The sequence below is a fragment of the Scyliorhinus canicula genome, chromosome 8, assembly GCF_902713615.1.
Source record: "Scyliorhinus canicula chromosome 8, sScyCan1.1, whole genome shotgun sequence".
Lineage (NCBI taxonomy): Eukaryota > Metazoa > Chordata > Chondrichthyes > Carcharhiniformes > Scyliorhinidae > Scyliorhinus > Scyliorhinus canicula.
In genome coordinates this window covers 165,597,831-165,619,461 of record NC_052153.1, presented here as the reverse complement: position 1 = coordinate 165,619,461, position 21,631 = coordinate 165,597,831, and the positions used below count along the sequence as shown (strand labels likewise).

General features: G+C 51.6%; 2 protein-coding genes across 5 annotated transcripts in view; one reads left to right on the top strand and one right to left on the bottom strand.

Moving 5' to 3' along the window:
- c8h4orf47 (chromosome 8 C4orf47 homolog) overlaps window positions 1-9,099 on the top strand; it is a 49,384-nt gene extending 40,285 nt beyond the window's left edge. For both annotated transcript variants that reach the window (XM_038805647.1, XM_038805646.1), the window contains exon 8: window positions 8,814-9,099. In XM_038805647.1, coding sequence (XP_038661575.1) covers window positions 8,814-8,865 — 52 coding nt within the window. In that variant the 3' untranslated portion in view covers window positions 8,866-9,099. The remainder of the gene's footprint in view (window positions 1-8,813) is intronic.
- Window positions 9,100-17,228: 8,129 nt separating this feature from the next.
- Window positions 17,229-21,631, bottom strand: part of LOC119970662 (coiled-coil domain-containing protein 110-like) — a 53,339-nt gene continuing 48,936 nt past the window's right edge. For all 3 annotated transcript variants that reach the window (XM_038805644.1, XM_038805643.1, XM_038805645.1), the window contains one exon: window positions 17,229-17,537. In XM_038805644.1, coding sequence (XP_038661572.1) covers window positions 17,517-17,537 — 21 coding nt within the window. In that variant the 3' untranslated portion in view covers window positions 17,229-17,516. The remainder of the gene's footprint in view (window positions 17,538-21,631) is intronic.

Sequence of the window (21,631 nt, the reverse complement as noted above, 5' to 3'; positions counted from 1 at the left end):
AGGATTTGTCAAGGGACGACAGCTCAACACGAATGTGCGGAGGTTGTTAAATGTTATTATGATGCCGGCGGTTGGGGGGGAGGTGGAGATAGTGGTGGCACTAGATGCAGAGAGGGCCTTTGATAGAGTTGAGTGGGGGTACCTGTGGGAGATGCTGGAGAGGTTTGGATTTGGGGAGGGGTTCATCAAATGGGTGAGGTTGCTTTATGATGCCCCGATGGCGAGTGTAGCTACTAATGGAAGGAGGTCAGAGTACTTCAGGCTCTACCGTGGGACCAGGCAAGGGTGCCCCCTGTCCCCCTTGCTTTTTGCGCTGGCAATTGAACCTCTGGCTATGGCATTGAGGGAGTCGGGAAGGTGGAGGGGTCTGGTGCGGGATGGGGAGGAACATCGGGTATCGCTGTATGCGGACGTCCTGCTGCTGTATGTGGCGGACCCAGTGGGGGGAATGCCGGGGGTGATGGAGCTGTGAGTTTGGGGGCTTCGCGGGCTATAAGCTGAATCTGGGTGGCACAGAGCGGGCATCAGAAAGTTGAGAGACCTGTTCATTGACGGGAGGTTTGCGAGCCTAGGAGAGTTGGAGGAGAAATTTGAGCTCCCCCCGGGGAATATGTTCAGGTACCTGCAGGTAAAGGTGTTTGCTAGGCGGCAGGTGGAGGGATTCCCTTTGCTTCCCGCGAGGGGGGTGAGTGACAGGGTGCTTTCGGGGGTCTGGGTCGGGGATGGGAAGCTGTCTGATATCTACAAGGTAATGCAGGAGGTGGAGGAGGCATCAGTAGAGGAGCTAAAGGCTAAGTGGGAGGGGAAGCTGGGGGAGCAGATCGAGGATGGGACATGGGCGGATGCCCTAGAGAGGGTTAACTCTTCCTCCTCATGTGCGCGTCTTAGCCTCATCCAATTCAAGGTGCTGCACCGGGTTCATATGTCCGGGACTAGGATGAGTAGGTTCTTTGGGGGCGAAGACAGGTGTGTCAGGTGTTCGGAGTCCAGCGAACCATGCCCATATGTTCTGGGCATGCCCGGCACTGGAGGAGTTCTGGAAGGGGGTGGCGAGGACGGTGTCGAGGGTGGTAGGATCCAGGGTCAAGCCAGGCTGGGGACTCATGATTTCTGGGGTTGCGGTGGAGTCGGGAGTGCAGGAGCCGAAAGAGACCGGTGTGCTGGCCTTTGCGTCCCTAGTAGCCCGGCGGAGGATCTTGCTACAGTGGAAGGATGCGAGACCCCCAAGCGTGGAGACCAGGATCTATGATATGGCGGGTTTTATTAAGCTGGAAAAGGTCAAATTTGCCCTGAGAGGATCGGTACAAGGGTTCTTTAGGCGGTGGCAGCCTTTCCTCGACTTTCTGGCTCAGCGATAGGGAACTGGGTTAGCAGCAGCAGCAACCCGGGGGAGGAGGGAGAGGGAGAGGGGGAGGGAGAGGGAGAGGGGGAGGGGGGTAAAAGTGGGGGGGGGGAGGAGGGGGAGAGGGGGAGGGGGAGGGGGGTAAAAGTGGGGGGAGGGGGAGGGGGGGTAAAAGTTGGGGGGAGGAGGGGGAGAGGGGGAGGGGGTAAAAGTGGGGGGGGCGGGGTGTTGACTATTGTAGTGATATGATTTGCATAGCTGTCTGCCATTGAGGAGAAAAGGGGGGGAGAAATGGAGGGGAGGAAGGAGGGGGGAGAAGGGAGGGAGGGGGAGAAATGGAGGGGGGAGGAAGGAGGGGGAGAGAAAGGGAGGGGGAGGCAGAAGTAGAGGAGAGAAGGGGGGGAGAAAGGGAGGGGGGAAGAAAGGGAGAGGGGGGGCATTGACTATGTTTATTTAATTTTAATTTATTTTCAAGTTCTCTTGTTGTTTACCGGGGTTGCGGGGGTTCGATATATGCGTTGCTACGGTCTTGGGGGTGTTATGCTTTATTATGTTGTTTTATTGTTGCTTGTTACTGTTTGTTGTTATATATTCTGTAAAACAATTTCAATAAAAATTATTTTTTAAAAAGGAAATGGATAGTGGGCACGGAGGGAGCGGATGGAGTCTGCTTCGTGCAGGGGCACCAGTTTGACGGCCCTGGTTATGGCGTCTCTGCCGCTTCCGCCGGCACGGTACTCCACCAGCCCGATAGTAGTGGCGGCTCTTCGGATCTGGGGCCATGTAGGGGATGTGAGAGCATCGGTGTGGACCCCAATCTGCGGCAACCACCGATTTGCCCCGGGGAACATGGACAGTGGGAATCGGCTGTGGCAGAGGGCGGGGATTGCGAGGGTGGGTGATCTGTTCTTGGAAGGGAGCTTTCCGAGCATGAGGGCGCTGGAGGAGAAGTTTGGGCTGGCGAGAGGGAATGACTTTAGGTACTTACAGGTGCGGGATTTCATGCGCAGACTGGTGCTGTCCTTCCCACGCCTCCCGCCAAAGGGGAGGCAGGACAGGGTGGCATCGAGGGGAGAGGTAGGTGAGAGTAGAGTCTCAGATATTTACAAAGAACTAATGAGAGCAGAGGATAAACAGACCGTGGACCTGAAGCTTAAGTGGGAAGAGGAGCTCGGGGAGGGGGGGGAAGATGGAGGACGGTACTTGGGCAGAAGCTCTGAGCAGAGTAAACACGACCGCAACATGCGCCAGGCTCAGTCTGATCCAGTTTAAGGTCGTGCACCGGGCCCACATGACGAGCAGCCGCCCCGATACGACAGAGTCCCACCGGTGCCGTTTACTTCTGGTCGCTGCCGGCAGGAATTCTGTGGGAACGCTCGGAGGGGCAGCCTGTGGGGGAGGAGGGGGACTCCATCACCTGGGGGGTGAGGGGGGGGGTGCCTCCGATGGGGTCTGGCCCGCGATGGGCCGGCCCCTGAACACCGACCCCATGTTGGGTCCGGGCCTGCGCGCGTAAGAAGTTTCCCGCGCACGCACAGGATGGCGTGGCCCAACTCTGCATGCGCAGGATTGAGCTGGCCCAACTGCGCATGCGCGGGTTGGCGCGGTGCCCATTCGGTGCCGCATAAGGAGGCTGGAGCAGCGTGAACCGCTCCAGCGCCATGCTGGCCCTGCCCGGGCCCTGTTCGTGCGTGCCCTGGAGGCGCGAACACTTGGCCTCCATATTGGAGACTCACCCCCAAGGTGTTCTGAGTTAAAGAGACAATTTCAGTAATTACATTTAAAGTGGGACAGCAGACTTCAGAAGTAAATGAAATGTTTGACATCATTTTAATTTCACTATCTGGGAATCAAAAGTAATTATAAGCAGTTTGTCCAACAATCAAGGCAAAGAAATCATAAAGGAAATCCTGGACTGCCTGGATTAGCTGTTAAAAGTGGAGCGGAAACTTCGTTTGGAAGTGTCATTTGTAAAATCTGGACTGGAGTTTACAATGCAACCACTAAGGGAAAGCAGTATTATGAGAGATTTTAAAGCATGTTTTGGGAGTGAAGTATAGAAACTCTCAAGTGACAAGTCATCTGGGGAGATTCTGAGGAGTCACCTGCAACCGTCCAATTGGGATTCAGAGTGGAGAGTGTATCTGCCCACAGTCATCATGTGTGCTTAACTTTTTGTGCTTATGAGACCATTTGTAATCCATGTTGACCTTTAAATCTGTGTGTATTCGTTAAGATAAGCGGGGAGTAAAGGAATATATCATAATCCAATTTTTCCATGTTTAATTGATATTTTTTCCTTGTTGACAGTCCTGTGACTCTATTCCTTCACGTTTTATTAAAAATAAATAAAAGTAGGGTCTTTTAAGCCAGAGTTCCATTCTGAGATCTTCCCATCCAGTTATTACATGAACTGGGATCATAGCACCAGTGAGACGCCCATTCGTGCTGTTCCACGCTCCTCCGTCTCGCCCTCCCACCTAAAGACCTGCCGACGGGGGAGCGTGAAATTCAGGCCCATCTGATTTCAAATTGTTTGTGTTGCTTTTGAGGGATCTCACCAGACAATGGCATTCATAAAACCTACATGTTTTCGGAATGTTAGTAAGGAATCCCATTGGCCAGCTAATATACAAATAGTGTTTTATGTTTGTACAAAACCCTTGGTTATATCACATTGAAAATGTGTCCAGCTTTAATCCCTACATAGAATTGCTATCAAGGCCTGCATTTAGTGGCCATCCCTGATTGCCCTTAAGACGCTGGTGCTGAGCCACCACCTTGCAGACCATGTGGTTGGTGTAGGTACCTCCACGATGCTGTTAGGGAGTGCCAGAACTTTGATCTAGTGACTGTAAAAGTTCCAAGTCAGAATGAAGATGGGAAACTTCCAGGTAGTGGTGTGGGTCCCATGCTCTTGTTTCTATCAGTGGATTTGGAAGGTGGATAAAATAGAGTCTGAGGAATGCCATGTGAATTATACCCAACTTTATAAACCCCAGACAGGCTTAAGAAGCTTGGCCTTTTCACTTTGGAAATATATATCCTTTGGAGTTGTTGCATGGCGGTATACAAAAGAGTTAATATACTAGGCTGTGTTTCATTGATAAATGATTTCAATTGGAGAAGACCAGGGGCTGGATTCTCCATCGGCGGGATCGTCCGCTTCGCTGGCAGCGCGGATGCCCACAGATTCGTTGGCATGCCCACGGATTTCCCGATGCGTGGGGATGCCCACAATGGGAAACCCCATTGGTTAGCTGCTGGGACAAGGGATCCCGCTGTCGGGCGGGGGTTCGGCAGGACGTAGAATCCCACCCCGGGGGTCAGAAATGTAAACTACGCAAGCGTAGGTCTAGGGGTGATGTTCATTGGTTCATCTTTTCCCAGAGGATAGTAGAATAAGTTGTTAGCTCTTGCTGACTCTCTGCAAAAGAGATCTGGACTAGTTCCAGACTGGGATAGAGATCAAATCTTATAAAAAGGTATGTGACATATAAGCTAATATACAGTTAAGTTAGATGGCGATCTTGGACTTGTATAAAAAATGGGCAGTTCACCAAAGAGATCAAAGTGCCAATTACTGGATAAGGGTCTGTAGCCACAGTCATCTGTCTGTGCTGCCTTCACGCTGGCTGTAAATCTGACACTTTATGGCACACACATTTTAGGCAGCTACGTGGCACACTCTGTGGCATCAGTAGGATGTAGTAAAGGAACGCATAGGCCAGGTGGCTGGTACACTTTACTAGACAGCTGGAGAATTCAGCACCATTAAGACAGCAGTGAGGTCAGGAAATCATGCTTTCGAGCATTTGTGGCTTTTCCAGGGTGTAATTGATGGCACCATGTAGCTTTGCGACCTGCTATAGAAACACACCCACTCCTTTGAATGTACAGATTATGTGTGACCACGAGGAAGGAGGCATTGATGGAACTGGTTCTGAGGAATGAGATGGGTAAGAAAACATTTAGGAAACAGTGTCCATTGCATCCTAATTTTTATATTAGCTATGAAAAGAAATGAGTAGCAATCTAAAGCAAAACTAGTCAATTGGAGTATGGCTAACTTCAATGGGGTGAGAACAAATCTCTCCTTGATCAAATTGGAATCAAGAGTTGGCGGGCAAAATACTAATTGAACAATCAGATGCCTTGAAAGAGGACAAGGTTTGGGTACAGTCAGGGCGCATTCCCAGGAGGAGGAAAGGTAGGGCAACAAAGCTACAACTTCCTAGACTGGACGGGATGCATCTAAAGATACTGAGGAAATAAAGGTTGAATTTGTGCAGGTACTGTCTTCCAGTGCTTCTCAGGTACAAGTTTTGGTTTCAGCGGACTGCAGAATTGGGAGACAGGTCGGCGGGTTGGGTGGGGTGGGGGATGGGGGCAGATAGAAGACTGGCAATCCACGTGCTGTATTTTACAATCCTACCTGCCTTCAAACCCACTGGCAGGGGATGGTAAAATTCCACCCAATGTGTTTCCACACAGATCACAATTAGACACTATCAATTTAAGTTAAGACAGCAAATAGGTAATTCAGAGGAAACTTCTTCACACAAAGGCCGCGATTCTCCGCAACCACGCTGAGTAGGAGAATAGCGGGAGGTCCGCTCCCACACGTTATTCTCTCCCCCCCCCCCCCCCCCCCCAAATGGCGTGTCCGGTTTTCCAACACGCCGCTCGGAGAAACGCGGGCCGCCGTTTTTCAAGGTGGCCCGCGATTCTCCGACCCGGATGGGCCGTGCGGCCTGCTGTTCCCGACCTGTTCACGACGCTGCAACCACACCTGGTCGCTGCCGTCGTGAACATGGCGCGCCATGTGGGGCCTGTGGGGGGCGGATCGGGGATCGAGCACCACGACCGTGCTCGGGAGGGGACGGGCCCGCGATCGGTGCCTACCCACCAATCGTCGGGCCGGCGTCTCAAGGGGACGCACTTTTTCCCCTCCGCCGCCCCTCAAGATCAAGCCGCCACATCTTGCGGGGCGGCTGAGGGGAAAGACGGCAAACGCGCATGCGCGGGTTTGAGCTGTCCAACCCGCGCATGCGTGGCTGACGTCATTAGGCTCCGCTGCGGCGTCATTCTTGGCGCGGCGTGCCTTGAAGCCAGGGACAAGGCCCGGCCACCGTGTTTCCCTGTACGGCCCTCCTATCCCCCGGGTAGGGGAGAATAGGGCGCCGGGAGAGGCTTCCGACGCCAATGTGAACCTCTCCAAGTTTCACGACTTCGTCGGGCCTTGCGGAGAATTCCGCCCAGCGAGTGGTGGGAATGTGGGGCGAAATTCTCCCAACGGGAGACAAAGTGCCGACGCCGGAGTGAAAACCGGAGTGTTTCACTCCGGCGTTGGAGGCCGCTCCTCGCCCTCTATTCTCCCACCCCCAGGGGGCTAGCAGCGGCGCCGCGTCAATGCCCGGTTGCCGTCCTCCCCGCGGGCATGTTGGAGTGATCTTGCGGGGCGGCGGAGGAAAAAGAGTGCGTCTTTTAGAGACGCCAGCCCGCCGATCGGTGGGCACCGATCGCGGGCCAGATCCCTACTGAGCACCCCCTGGTACTCGATCCTCCCTCCCACCCCCACACCCCCACGCAGCGTTCGCGCGCTGTTCACGCCGGCAGCGACAAGGTGTGGTTGGCGCCGGCGTGAGCTGGTCAGATTGGGCAGGCCGCTCGGCCCATCCGGGCCGGAGAATCGCCGCTCGACCGTTAGAAACGGTGAGTGGCGATTCTCCGAGCGGTCTGTCGTAAAACTCGGCACACCGTTTTGGAGGGGGGGGGTGGGAGAATCGCGTGCGGGTGCCAGGGCGGAGTGGCGGGAATCACCCGGTACTCCCGCGATTCTCCCACCCGGCGTGGGGGTCGGAGAATCGCGTCCCACGTGGAATCAGTACCATAAGGAGCAGTTCAGGTGAATGTTATTGATGCAGTTAAAGGAAAGCTAGATAAATACACTGGGGAGAAAGGAATAGAGGGTTAAAAAGATAGAATGAGAAGAGGAAATAGGCTTGCGCGGAATATAGATATAAATGGTGGAATGGACTGGTTGGCCAAGTGGCCTGATTACAGACAGCATATTCCATGTAATGTGCAGAGAAAAACTTGGTGGGTCAAATGAGCTGTTCCTATGCTGTAAATATCTATGTAAAATAATGAGGCACAAACAGAGATGCTCACAGATGCAAAATACAGACTGAAAATGTGGATGAAGGATGTTCTTTCACATCTCATAAAATGGCTCGGGAAGAATTATAAAGGAGAATTCATAACGCCTGGAGGATAGGTTAAATTGGTGACCCCCAAACCTAAAGGGTAATTTAATCAAAATGAAATGAAATGAAATGAAAATCGCTTATTGTCACAAGTAGGCTTCAAATGAAGTTACTGTGACAAGCCCCTAGTCGCCACATTCCGGCGTCTGTTTGGGGAGGTCGGTACGGGAATTGAACTGTGCTGCTGGCCTGCCTTGGTCTGCATTAAAAGCCAGCGATTTAGCCCTGTGCTAAACCAGCCCCTAATACTGTAGCAGTCTCCATGCTTGCTTGTGCACATGGCTCAGTCCAACACTAAACTGGCCCACTGGGTGTGGGTCATGTGTTCTGTTACATTACTCTGTGGGCGGTACTGTACTAAGACCCACTTAACCCTATATGCGGCAGATCCTAATACTACACCTCCCCCTGAGACTGACGTACTTCAAGGTTATTCTAAATTACCCCATGAATTTATACCATTATTATTACCCCATCTGTCTCCTTCGAGCCTCCAAGTTCATAGGCTCAGGCGGCCGGAAGGCCTTACAACTCATCTATCTCTCATTCACACTGTGGGAGGAATGGTCAGCATTGACGTGCCTGTAAACTCTGTTGACTTGGAGGTTGTTCGGTCATCTGGGTATGTTTTTATCCTCTTTTTCCATTCCTTGGCATTGGACCACTCTTTGGCCATTCGGCAGATGTGGGCATATTCCAATTTTCTAGGAAGTTTGTGTCTCAGGAAGAAGTATGTCGGACTGTGAACTGTGCCCTCTAGATGTGTGCTTGTCGGCTTCACTGTAATGAACAATGCCCCGTCTGTCACAAGTTGCATTCAATTACTTGATATGCAATTTCACTCTTCATTGACAAATCAATGGTGCCAATGGAAAAGGCAGAGCTAAAATTCACTGCCACTGATGACCGTCTGAATCACATTTTCATTTGATGTTTAAGTTTCATTTATATTTGTTTAAGGCAGTATCCCTTTAAGGACTGCCCCTTTTAATTTGTCCCTCAGTTTGTTGAATTTAGTTTATTTGGTTTTGTCAAAATAGTTAAAATCCCAAGCATGCTCCATTACAATTCCATCAAAACGGGGATGGGGAACTTGTCAGGAACCAGGTTTAAGAAGCATTGCCTTGAAATGTTATTCATTATTTGTATGCTTTGTAGGAAACCTATACAGTGCTAAGATTTCTGATTCATTTTCTTTGCAGGGTGGTTAACAACTTGAACTACAAGAGTATCCAGCATGTGATGTCTTACTAATCAAAGAATATATGGCTTGTCAAGTAACAAACTTCATCTATAACAAGACTAGCTTGCAAATCAGCTACATACCGACAGCATTGTCCGTACTGTTCCTCTTTCATCCCAATCATACTTATAAAACAAAATGCAACTTGTGGAGTATGGAAATTTCTAAATCTGAGCCAGTCTGGTGAAATCTATGCTTTTTTTTTTGTAAATACTATTTGCTATAACTAAACAATGTGGAATTACTCCAGTGTCTTTGACCATCTTTGTACCTCCTTGTTAACTGAGAGAAGAGCAATTTAAACCAGTATCAATGTCACTCTGCTCCTGCTGGGGCTGAATTTTCATTAGCTTGAAAGGGCAAAGAACAGACAAATCATTAATAAGGTAACAAGAATTTGGGATGAAACCAGCAAGTACCGGGGATTCTCCGTTTCTGAGACTAAGTGTTTACGCCAGTGGAACATGTGTGGACTTCCACGACAGGAAAATCGACGCGAAAACATCACCGATTCCGGTACCAGTGAGGGGCGAGTACCGGTACAAGTGAAACTCCCGCGGATCGTACCAAAAATGGCCGGGTCCCAGGCCGCATGCCCTCGGCTGACAACTTGCACCGGCTGCGCCTGCCGTGCGCGAACCCAACCCGCCAACCGCGACTCCACGGTCTGCACCCTGGCCACGCACTAGCCGTCTCCCCAGCCCTAGCAGAAGCTCCCTGGGCCAGCAGCACAGATCCTGACCGAGTGTGGCTGCACTAGGCACTGTCTGCAGACAGCACGCTGGTTTCCCACACATTTGGGACCACACGTGGCCCGCGCCATCGGGGACCCGGCCCATCAGGGGTGGAGCATCACGGGTGGGCTGGCCGATGATGCGCCAATGGCAATGAAATGGCGCACAGCATGCGTCATGTTGACGTTTGGAGGCGTCAGTCCCGATTCCACCGCCGGAATCTGCTCTCTGCCCGATCGCCGATCATGCTTTTGCCGTCTGGCTACGGAGAATCCAGTCCCAGGTATCTGCCTCATGTAAGTTATGGCCAAAGAGCTCTGGCAGGAACAGTAGTGTAACTGTGTTCCTAGACTAGAAACCCATAAGTCTGGACTAATGGTCTAAAGATCAGGCTATGCTGCGTGGGTTTCCTCCGGGTTCTCCGGTTCCCTTCCACAAGTCTCGAAAGACGTGCTTGTTAGGTGAGTTGGACATTCTGAATTCTCTCTCTGAACAGGCGTTGGAATGTGGCGATGACGAATTTTCACAGTAACTTCATTGCAGTGTTAAAGTAAGCCTACCAGTGACAATAATAAAGACTATATAGATTATATCAGAGGAGCGATCTATCCAAATGCGGACAGAGTTCCGGAGCGTATGAGTTTAGCTGGCAGTCTCCCGACGCTCAGAACACCGAGAAACACCCCTTTATCTAAATGGTGTCCCGATGTCTTGAACCCCCGAAGGCCCAACTCACTAGAACGAGGTCCTTGGGGCCCGCACGCACTTGTCCACGCACACGCCGGCCCAATCACCGTTGTGCAAAAACTGCCAGCTTGGCACCTTGGCGGTGCCCCTACAGGTGGTACCAGCAGTGCTAGGGTACTACCCTGCCCAGAGAGCATGCATCTGGGGGCCTCAATCTTCTGAGACTAGCTGTCTCACTCTAGATTTGCCAGGAAATTATACTGCCCACAATGGGCTGGACCTCGCCAGGCATGCTGAGCTGGTTAAATCCTGGATCTCCCGCACCTTCCTCTTGTGTTGCGCCACATTGTGCTGCTATTTGGGCGCAGCGCGGCCGGTAGATCCCGTACCAGACTTCCAATCCCATCATGGTAGTTAGAAAATTTAAGTTCAGTTAATTTAATAAATAAATCCTCCCCACAGATTTCTCCCTCAGGGAAACTCAAGAAATAATCTGCCCATGTGTCTTTCACCACTTCAACACTGACTGACAGAACGCTGCTGTGATTTTTATTAGGTTTGTTAGAATGGATGCACCTCTGTGACACACCTTTGCTCCATCCCTTTTATTTGGGAGGGCCAAAGGCCCAATTTGCAGGTGGCAGAGTGCTAAGATTGTTCTATGTTCCAGTCTGTCAGAACACTAAGGAAAGATACGGAGACATAAAGCAGTACATCACACCTGTGGAATACATGGTCAAAGCGCTAGAAATACTCAGCAAGTCTGGCAATGTCACAGGAGAGAGAAACAAGTTGAGACCAGGTCCAGTAATCTTCATCTGCACCGCAGAGATCCGCTTTGGATTCTTCAACTGAGTCCCATTCTTGAATAAACAATCCGTTTCTCAGTGACTACTGTGTGGGGGCAATTTTGAGCCTGCAATTTCCGGCCATGAGAAGTATGGCAAGGGCTCAAAGTCTGGCGTGATTGGGTTTTGGAATTTTCACCCACCCCCCATGGAGTAGTGCGAATCGTGTCATGGGAACCCTAGAACCTCATTTTTTTTTATTTTGGAGTGCCCAATTAATTTTTTCTAATTAAGGGGCAATTTAGTGTGGCCAATCCACCTAGCCTGCACACCTTCATTTATATTTGTTTAAGGCAGTATCCCTTCAAGGACTGCCCCTTTTAATTTGTCCCTCAGTTTGTTTAATTTAGCTTATTTGGTTTTGTCAAAATAGTTAAAATCCCAAGCATGCTCCTGTTCATGAACCCGAGGGGCCTTCCGAACTCCTTGCAGGCATTGCCTGCCTTTTACCAGGACCTGCTCAAATTCTGTAACATGGTTGTCTCACGCCACCGCTCTCCCCCGTCTGGAGAAGCCGCTATTATCAGGCTGCTGCTGCTCAGGAATCTGCACTTCCATCAACGTCATTTTGGGTGGCTGGCGGAGTGGTGGGCTGGCGCTGCCAGGGTGATCGTGATCGGGGGCATGCTGGGCAATGGAGGAGCAGGCGAGATGACACTCCATGAATTGGCATGCTCATGGTGGTAGATATCCAGCTCGTGGCGTTTGCCATCCATGACCTCAAAATGGTAGTGCTTGAGGTCTCGAGGCAGTGCAGCTGTGCAGTTGAAAATCTTGTCTGAGCATTCCCTGCTCTGGTGGAATCTCACATTGGCTCCAACATCCCCCCCCCCCCCCCCCCCCCCCACTGGGAGCCAGAGTCACACAGCCCTAATCGCCTCACAGAAATACCCTCTGTGCCCTTGCGCACATCACAGAGGCGCTTCCTGCATGGGCAGCTGATGCGCATTCTTTACTTCCTTGTCCTCGTCTAGTGCACAGGCACGCCTTGGCACGCCCTGCTGCCCTCCCAATGGAGGTGTCCTCCCCCTTAAACTCAAGATCCCAGGTTGGAGGGTGTTGCATGCAGCAGTCCCATGCAACTGTAGAATGCCTCGGCTCGTGGACTCCCAAGGTGCTTTTTCGCAACCTTTTGGAGTCCATGGACCACATATATGTCAGTTGTTATAGACTGCACCCCTTTTTGTTACAGTTTGGTTTGCACTTCAGCCCCATGATCCTCATCTATGGGTACTCGGTGCAGAGAGGGGTGGGGAGGGAGGAGGACCTCCTCGTGACCCTGCTCTTAAGCCTGGCCAAACTTGCCAGAAACAGATCCAGGTAACGGGTGACTGAGGGGGTCATCCAACCCGACTGTCTGCCGTCCCTCTACTGTGGCTATGGTCGGGTGTTGCTGAAGAGAGAGAGCAAGCACCATTAAGGCTTCCCATGCCCAGTGGGCACTCAGGCACTGGGGTGCTTTTTTGACCTTTTAATCACATTTTGGTTTGATGTTTGAAGTCTCATTCGTGATTTGTTTTTGTTCAAGGCAGTTTAAGGGGCTGGCCCTTTTAATTTATCGCTTGGTTTATTTAATTTAATAATAATCTTTATTTGTGTCACAAGTAGGTTTACATCAACATTGCAATGACGTTACTGTGAAAATCCCCTAGTCGCCACATTCCGGCACCTGTTCGGGTACACTGAGGGAGAATTCAAAATGTCCAATTCACCTAACAGCACGTCTTTCGGGACTTGTGGGAGGAAACCGGAGCATCCAGAAGAAACCCACGCAGACACGGGGAGAACATGCAGACTCCGTACAGACAGTGACCCAAGTCGGGAATCGAACCCGGGTCCATGCAGCTGTCAAGCAACAGTGCTGACCACTGTGCTACCGTGCCGCCCATTTTCATTAAAAGACTCATACAGGAGTTTACATCACACAGGATAGACTGATGTGAACCGCAAAGCAAGGGTTCATGGTGAAGTCTATCATCACTCACCCCCGTTATTGGTCATGACAAGGGGCTTCTTTGAGGTGCCCCGTGAAGATGCAGACGGGGGTCCCACGCATCTCAGTAATAGCTCTGTTACCTAGCTCAAGAGGTGTTGGGGGATAGCTGGGACAAATGTCCAGGTGCATAATCCTGGTGGAGTTGCGAGGGACAGCTGTGGGGATATGCCCGTGTGAGAGGCTTAGTTGAGAGACACGCGCGAAGGGGGAAGTGCGTGAGTGGAGGTCCCAGAGGGATGAGGGGCAGGGCTTTCTCAGGAATACTCACCGCTCACTTTGGTTTTCTTCTCTTTTTATGAAGAATCATGGAGTCTGGCGTATTGCCGTTTGTACTACTTGCGATAGAGCATTGGTAGAGACAAGGATATGCTGCTGCACACAGCCAGGAATACCGCCCTGCTGAGGCTGGGAAGGCTTGGCCCAGAGCTGTACAGGGAGCAGCACCACAGAAGGAACAGTCCTGATTGAGACTGTACTGGCAAAGGCTTTCAACATCAGACATCCTATCTACAAACGTTGGAGCCACAGTGCTAGAGAAAACTGTGCCTGTCACAGGGGATGGTGGGTCACCTTTGCATCCAAGAGCTGGCACCACAGGGAATGGGATGACACCGCTCCCCATGGCTCTGAAAGTTAGTGACGCTCTGAATTTCAGGGCAGTACCTGTTATCGCGTGACAACTCCCAGTCAGTCTCACACAAATGCATTAGGAAGGCTACAGATCCAGGAAGAGCTCTCATTTGTCACCGCCCACTTCAAAGTGAGGCATCCTGGTGTGTTCCTTCCGGGCTGGGACAGCCTCTTACACTTCATCCTCATCACTGGAGAAGAGTGCCTGCTATGAGAGACTTGAGCACTGACACTGGGGAGTGGGTGCACCAGCAGTGTGTCAGTAATCAGAGTGGGAGACATAACACTGCCACTCTCACACTTGAGAGGGCACAGCCGCCTGGAGTCATGCGGGAGCTCCACACCCTCACCCTCCACTCACACTGCACAGGGACATGGCGACAAGTGTGCCTGGGGTTTCATGGAGTTTTGCACCATGAAATGACAGGGAGGAGGATCTGTAAGTGAACAAAGTGATGTTTCTATACATGTGCTTTTCTAGTGTCTCTGCTTACCCGTGCCCACTAGGTACCGACAGTTTCTTACACTTCCTAACCCTCACACTACATCCAGGTATTTCCTCAGGATCTGCAGCTGAGGTTAAGGTGGTCTGCTGCCTTCTACACTTTATTGCCTGAAATACCTTTGGCCGGAGTCCCATGCAAGGGGTCTGCACTGTGAGGGTCTGGGGCGTACCTTCGATCAGCACAGGTGTTGCAGTGCTACCTTGCATAGTGTTCATGGCTGTAAGTGTGTCGCACACAGAGAGGCTGGAGACCCCTGGGGCCCCCTGAGTGGAGCGCCCTGGGCTGTGTTCCTGCCAATCCTCTTCTCTTTGGGTACCAGAGGGCCGCTAAGCTCCTCCATGAGGTAATGGGGCAGCAGGATTGAGATCCCGAAGCCCCGCAATCCTCTGGTACAGACACCCATGGATTCCCACCAGTGCCAGCACCATGCAGTTGAAGCCCTGCACAATGGAGGTAGTGCCCTCAGCCATGGAGGTCATGAGTGAACCATGGAGCGGACATCTCTCCATGGAGTGCACATCCTGCACCAAGGCCTCCACTGCAGATTCCACCCTCGCAGTGTGGGCCTTGTTTTATCGGAGTGACGGCACCATCTCCTCAGTAGGAAGACAATTGCTGTCCTCCAGTCGGCCTTCCAGTCCAAGAATGGATGCTGTCATCCCTTCCGGATTCTTGTGACTGCATTTAGAGATCCATGAGCTCGGGGACGACTGGACCCAGGGGCACATCATCGGCCAGGGGCTCAGCAGTGGGCACTGGCATCCCTCCGAATGCTGGTTCGGTGGGACATTCCTGCTACCCCTGCTGTGGATCATCAGCTGTAAGGTGCTCACTAGTGAGTAATCGAAAAGCCTGCCTACTAAATCCCACCAAGTATCTGCGCTGGTGGAGGGTGCAGGTGACAGCTGTGACTTCGTCTATGATGATGTCCGAGTACTCCCCCCTCTGAGCTGCTCGGTTCTATAGTTCCCAGTGGGCGTGAGGATAGTCCGGGCTACTCTCCAGCAAGGGAAGGGAGATGGCATTAGTACATCCCATCACTCCCACTCAACGAGGACAACACTGCCAGGGTGGCATCCGCAGTGGAGACCTTGGTGTAGGATGTGCACTGGGGATAAATGATGCAAGATGTTTACTTGCGTGAGGTTTGAGGAATTACTGTGTCCTTAGGGTTCTCACTTTTGCTCGCTGCCCCACTTTGCCATTCGCAAAAACATGGTCCTGCTCCCCCCCTGGCCAGCTCAAGGACTCTTTACTCATGGCGGGTGAGGGTGTGGAGCTCCCGCATGACTCCAGGAGGCTGTGTCCTCTCAAGCCAGTTGTGCTCGATGGTGTCCTGTGAGGATACAGGTGAGGAGAGTATAGGTGGGAATCATGTCAGTTCAGATGGTTGAGGAGTGGCATGTGTGAGACTGGAGTGGGAACGGGAGGAAAGTATATTTGTATGCTGATGGTATTCTGTTCAAAGGCAATAACAGTAGGAGGTGGGATAATCAGATGTACAGAAGAATTGAAAATTAAAACATTAAGGCCAGCACGGTGGCACAGTGGGTTAGCTCTGCAGCCTCACGGTGCCGAGGTCCCAGGTTCGATCCTGGCTCTGGGTCACTGTCTGTGTGGAGTTTGCACATTCTCCCCGTGTTTGCTTGGGTTTCACCCCAACAACCCAAAGATGTGCAGGGTAGGTGGATTGGCCATGCTAAATTGCCCCTTAATTGGAAAAAAAATAATTGGATACACAAAATTTATAAAAGAAAATGAAAACATTGGAGTTTGCACAGGATTATTTTCAGTGTCAAGACTCAGTGTTATAAAATACTTATCTCTTATAAATTATTAAAGCAAATTACTGCGGATGCTGAAATCTGAAAGAAAAACAGAAAATACTGGACCAACCACAGCAGGTCTGACAGCATCTGTGGAGAGAGAAGGGAACTAACGTTTCGAGTATGGATAACTCTTTACAAATGCACTGGGAGGATGGTAGGGGGTTGGAATTTTCAATTTCGCACTGCAAAATTAAACTGGATTTTGGGTTAGAATTTGTTGAAGCCATCCAATTTAATCTTCCAGTGGCTGTGGGTATCTGATCCACAGTGTCAATTTATACACCTCAGCAAAAAGTTACCACTTGCGTTATTTCTTAATTGGAAAGTGGGGGTGGGGGGAGAAACAAAGAAAATTCACACTGGTTACAATAAACAAATTTAAAATCCTGCACTTGTTATAATTTAGTTGAAAGAGCCTGTCTGAAACATCAATCGCCCCCTGTGAGTATATTTCTCAGCATAAAATGGAAGCTAAAAGAATTGAAACCATTTGCTTCAGTGCAAATACAAGCTCAAAAATAAGATTGCAATCAAATTTTCCAACTGAAGGAAGAATTACTCTTGGCAGTAGGATTAGGGGGAATGATAAATCCAGTTTAAAAAATCATCTGTAATTGAGTTGCACAGTCGCCAATTTTTCTCCATTGATACTATTATGCACTTTATTGGAATTTGCTCTTAGTAACTCTTAACATTTGAGGTGGCGTTGTGGTATTGTCATGTGACAAATAAACCAGAAACCCAGAGTAATGCTCTGGGGACCCAGGTTCAAATCCTGCCACTGCAGGTGGTGAAATTTGAACTCAATAAAAATCTGGAATTTAAATTCTAATGATGACCAGGAAACCGTTATCAATTGTTATAAAAACCCATCTGGTTCACTAATGTCCTTTAGTGAAGGAAATCTGCCATCTGGTAGGCCTGGTCTGGCCTACATGTGACTCTAGACCCACAGCAATGTGGTTGACTCTTAACTGCCCCTCAAGGGGAGGGCAATAAATGCTGCTGATGCCCATGAACAAATAAAAAAAACTCCTTTGGTGTGCTAAAGATTCTCTTTGCTTTTTAAAAAGTCACTCCACCAAAAAAAAATCGGCAACCAATTTCTAGAATTTAGCATAATTGCTAAAACAGTTTTTATTTGCTCATGTGTGCAAGATAAATCATTTATTATAATAGAGCTGAAAGTTACATTTTGGAAGTACATTTCACAACAAGTACATCTTACTTCTGCTTGCATTTATATACATTTCTGGGATTGAACATATCTCTGCAGCGACTGTAGTATTCAGTTCCATGTACATATTTAAGTACAAAGGGGATATTGCACGCAATGTCACATTTGTGACCAAGTGGCCCACACAGCTCCTACACTATTCCATTCTTCAGATACTTGTGCACAGATTGATCACATTTTCACTTTCATCTTGCTTTAGTTTTGAGGACCTGAGACCTATAACACAAGAAAAAGGGGAATCAGAAAGCAATTTATAAAGATAATTCAAAAGAATCATCATCACCGACACAGTGTCTCAAATCTGACTGTCGAAAAGCAGAGTTGTCTGAAGATCGGACATTTTGAAAATGTCCCTCGCATCAAGTTCAATGGAGTATTTTTTAAAAATCGTACCTGGACAATTCAGCCAGGCGCAGCACTGGCACACTGGGGATACGGTGCCCGTGCGACCCCTGATCCCGCCCCACTCAGCATGGCCCGTAGCTCCCACTGAACCGTCAAGACCTGAAATCCGGCACAATCACACCTGGCAATGGCCTTGGTCCTGAGGTTTTGAGACACACAGTCTATGTTTGGCAAATTCTCTCATGGTCCAGCAGCTATGATTCCTTTCAAGTAATAGTGGGAACTCTGTGGGATTTCTAATATAAATTAACCAATTGCTGCACATTTAAGATAATAAAAGGACCTATAAAGGTAAATAAGTAACTTCATATCGGGAGGGGTCGGAGTTAGAGCGGGAGCTGCCGGGGTTAGCAGAAGTCAGCTGGCTCACGGGAGTACAGTGGAGGGAGAGTCGCGGCTAGGAGGGGCCCTAGCCGGGGGGGGGGGGGGGGGGGGGGGGGGATACCGGGTTGCTGCTGGATTGGCCAGGGAGGAGTTGGTGAGGGTCGGGGGGGTCGGGGTGAGGTTCTATCGCCGTGGGAAACGGGCCGAATGGGTGATGGCCAGGGGCGAGCAGTCGATGGGCTATGGCTAGTCGACGGGGGAGGGGGGCGGGGTGCCCCCTCATCCGGCTGATTACCTGGAACGTGAGGGGGTTGAATGGGCTGGTTAAGCGGGCCCAGGTGTTTTCGCATCTGAAGGGGCTGAAGGCAGACGTGGCCATGCTCCAGGAGACCCACCTGAAGGTGGCGGACCAGGTCCGTCTGAGGAAGGGGTGGGTGGGGCAGGTTTTCCACTCAGGGCTCGACTCGAAGAACCGGGGGGTGGCGATCCTGGTGGGGAAGAGGGTGGCGTTTGAGGGATCTGAGGTGGTGGCTGATAGTGGCGGCAGATATGTGATGGTGAGCGGTAAGCTGCAGGGGGAGAGGGTGGTGTTGGTTAATGTGTACGCCCCAAATTGGGATGATGCTGGTTTCATGAGGCGTATGTTGGGCCGCATTCCTGGCTTGGAGGTGGGGGGCTTGATCATGGGGGGGGGGGGGGGACTTCAATACGGTGCTGGATCCCCTACTGGATCGTTCTAGTTCAAGGACAGGCAGGAGGCCGGTGGCGGCCAAGGTGTTGAGGGGGTTTATGTACCAGATGGGAGGAGTGGATCCCTGGAGGTTCGGGAGGCCGAGGGCTCGGGAGTACTCTTTTTTCTCCCATGTGCACAGGGTTTATTCCGGCATTGATTTCTTTGTTTTGAGCAGGGCACTGGTCCCGAGGGTGGAGGAGGCCGAGTATTCAGCTATTGCGATTTCGGACCATGCTCCGCATTGGGTGAATCTGGAGATGGGGGAGGTGCGGAACCAGCGCCCGCTTTGGCGTCTGGACGTGGGGTTGTTGGCTGATGAGGAGGTGCGTAGGAGGGTTCGGGGATGTATCGAGAGGTACCTCGAGGTCAATGATACTGGGGAGGTCCAGGTGTGGATGGTGTGGGAGGCTCTGAAGGAAGTGATTAGGGGGGAGCTGATCTCCATCCGAGCCCATAGGGAGAGGGGGGAGAGGAGGGAGAGGGAGAGACTGGTGGAGGAGCTGTTGAGTGTGGATAGGAGGTACGCGGAGGCACCGGAGGAGGGATTGCTGGGGGAGCGGCATAGCTTGCAGGCCAAGTTTGATTTATTGACCACCAGAAAGGCGGAGACACAGTGGAGGAAGGCGCAGGGAGCGGTCTATGAGTATGGAGAGAAGGCGAGCAGGATGCTGGCGCATCAGCTTCGTAAGCGGGATGCGGCTATTGGTGGAATGAAGGATAGGGGTTGGAATGTGGTGCGGCAGATGCCAGAGGTCAATGAGGTCTTTAGGGACTTTTATAGGGAACTGTACTGGTCGGAGCCGCCGGGGGTGGAAGGGAGAATGGAGAGTTTTTTGGACAGACTCCAATTTCCAAGGGTGCAGGAGGAGCAGGTGGAGGGACTGGGGGCGCCGATTGAGTTGGAGGAGCTGGTCAGTGGGATTGGCCACATGCAGTCGGGGAAGGCGCCGGGACCGGATGGGTTCCCGGTTGAATTTTATAAGAAATACGCGGACCTGCTGGGCCCCCTGTTGGTTAGGACTTACAACGAGGCATGGGAGGGGGGTGTTCTGCCCCCGACAATGTCTCGGGCGCTAATCTCCCTGATCCTGAAGCATGATAAGGACCCCTTGCAGTGCGGAACATACAGGCCGATTTCACTGCTGAATGTAGACGCCAAGTTGCTGGCGAAGATCTTGGCCACTAGAATAGAGGACTGGGTGCCGGGGGTGGTACATGAAGATCAGACGGGTTTTGTGAAGGGGAGGCAGCTGAACACTAACGTGCGAAGGCTGCTAAATGTGATAATGATGCCGGCAGCAGAAGGAGAGGCGGAGATTGTGGTGGCATCGGATGCGGAGAAGGCCTTTGACAGGGTTGAGTGGGGGTACATGTGGGAGGTGTTGGAGAGGTTCGGGTTTGGGGAGGGGTTTATTAAATGGATGAGGTTGCTGTACGAGGCCCCGATGGCGAGTGTAGCAACAAATGGGAAGAGGTCCGAGTACTTCAGGCTCCACCGTGGGTCGAGGCAGGGGTGCCCCCTGTCCCCCTTGCTTTTTGCGCTGGCAATTGAGCCTGTTGCCATGGCTCTCAGGGAGTCGAGGAGGTGGAGGTGCGAGGTGGGGAGGAGCACCGAGTGTCGCTGTATGCGGACGACTTGCTGTTGTATGTAGCAGACCCGGTGGGGGGAATGCCGGAGGTGATGGAGATTCTTGCTGAGTTCGGGAGTTTCTCGGGATATAAATTGAACCTGGGCAAGAGTGAGCTGTTTGTCGTACACCTGGGAGATCAGGAGGAGGGGATTGGTAGGCTCCCGCTAAAGAGGGCAGTGAGGAGTTTTAGGTACCTGGGCGTTCAGGTGGCTAGGAGCTGGGGGACTCTGCACAAGCTCAATTTTACTAGGTTGGTGGAGCAGATGGAGGAGGAGTTTAAAAGGTGGGACATGCTGCCATTGTCGTTGGCGGGTAGAGTACAGTCCGTTAAAATGACGGTGCTCCCGAGGTTTTTGTTTTTGTTTCAGTGCCTCCCCATTTTTGTTCCGAGGGCCTTTTTTAGGAGGGTGAACAGCAGCATCACGGGATTTGTTTGGGCGCACGGGACTCCGAGGGTAAGGAGGGTCTTTTTGGAGCGTGGCAGGGGTAGAGGGGGGCTGGCGCTGCCCAACCTCTCTGGGTACTATTGGGCGGCTAACGTCTCGATGCTACGTAAGTGGGTAATGGATGGGGAGGGGGCAGCATGGAAACGGATGGAGATGGCGTCCTGTGGAGGCACGAGCCTGAAGGCACTGGTAACGGCGCTGCTGCCGCTCCATCCAACGAGGTACACTACGAGCCCGGTGGTGGTGGCTACCCTCAAAATTTGGGGGCAGTGGAGGTGACACGGGGGGAAGTGGGGGGCTCGGTGGAGGCCCCGCTGCGGGGGAACCACCGGTTTGTCCCAGGGAACATGGATGGCGGGTTCCTGGGGTGGCACAGGGCAGGCATTAGGAAGTTGGGAGACCTGTTTATTGACGGGAGGTTCGCGAGCCTTGGTGAACTGGTGGAGAAGTTTGAGCTCCCCCTGGGGAATATGTTCAGGTACCTTCAGGTCAAGGCGTTTGCTAGGCGACAGGTGGAGGGGTTCCCTTTGCTGCCCCCGCGGGGGGTGAGGGATAGGGTGCTTTCGGGGGTGTGGGTCGGGGATGGGAAGGTGTCTGACATCTACCAGGTAATGCAGGAGGTGGGGAAGGCGTCGGTAGAGGAGCTGAAGGCTAAGTGGGAGGTGGAGCTGGGGGAGCAGATTGAGGAGGGGACATGGGCCAACGCCCTGGAGAGGGTGAACTCCTCCTCTTCATGTGCGAGGCTTAGTCTCATCCAGTTCAAGGTGCTGT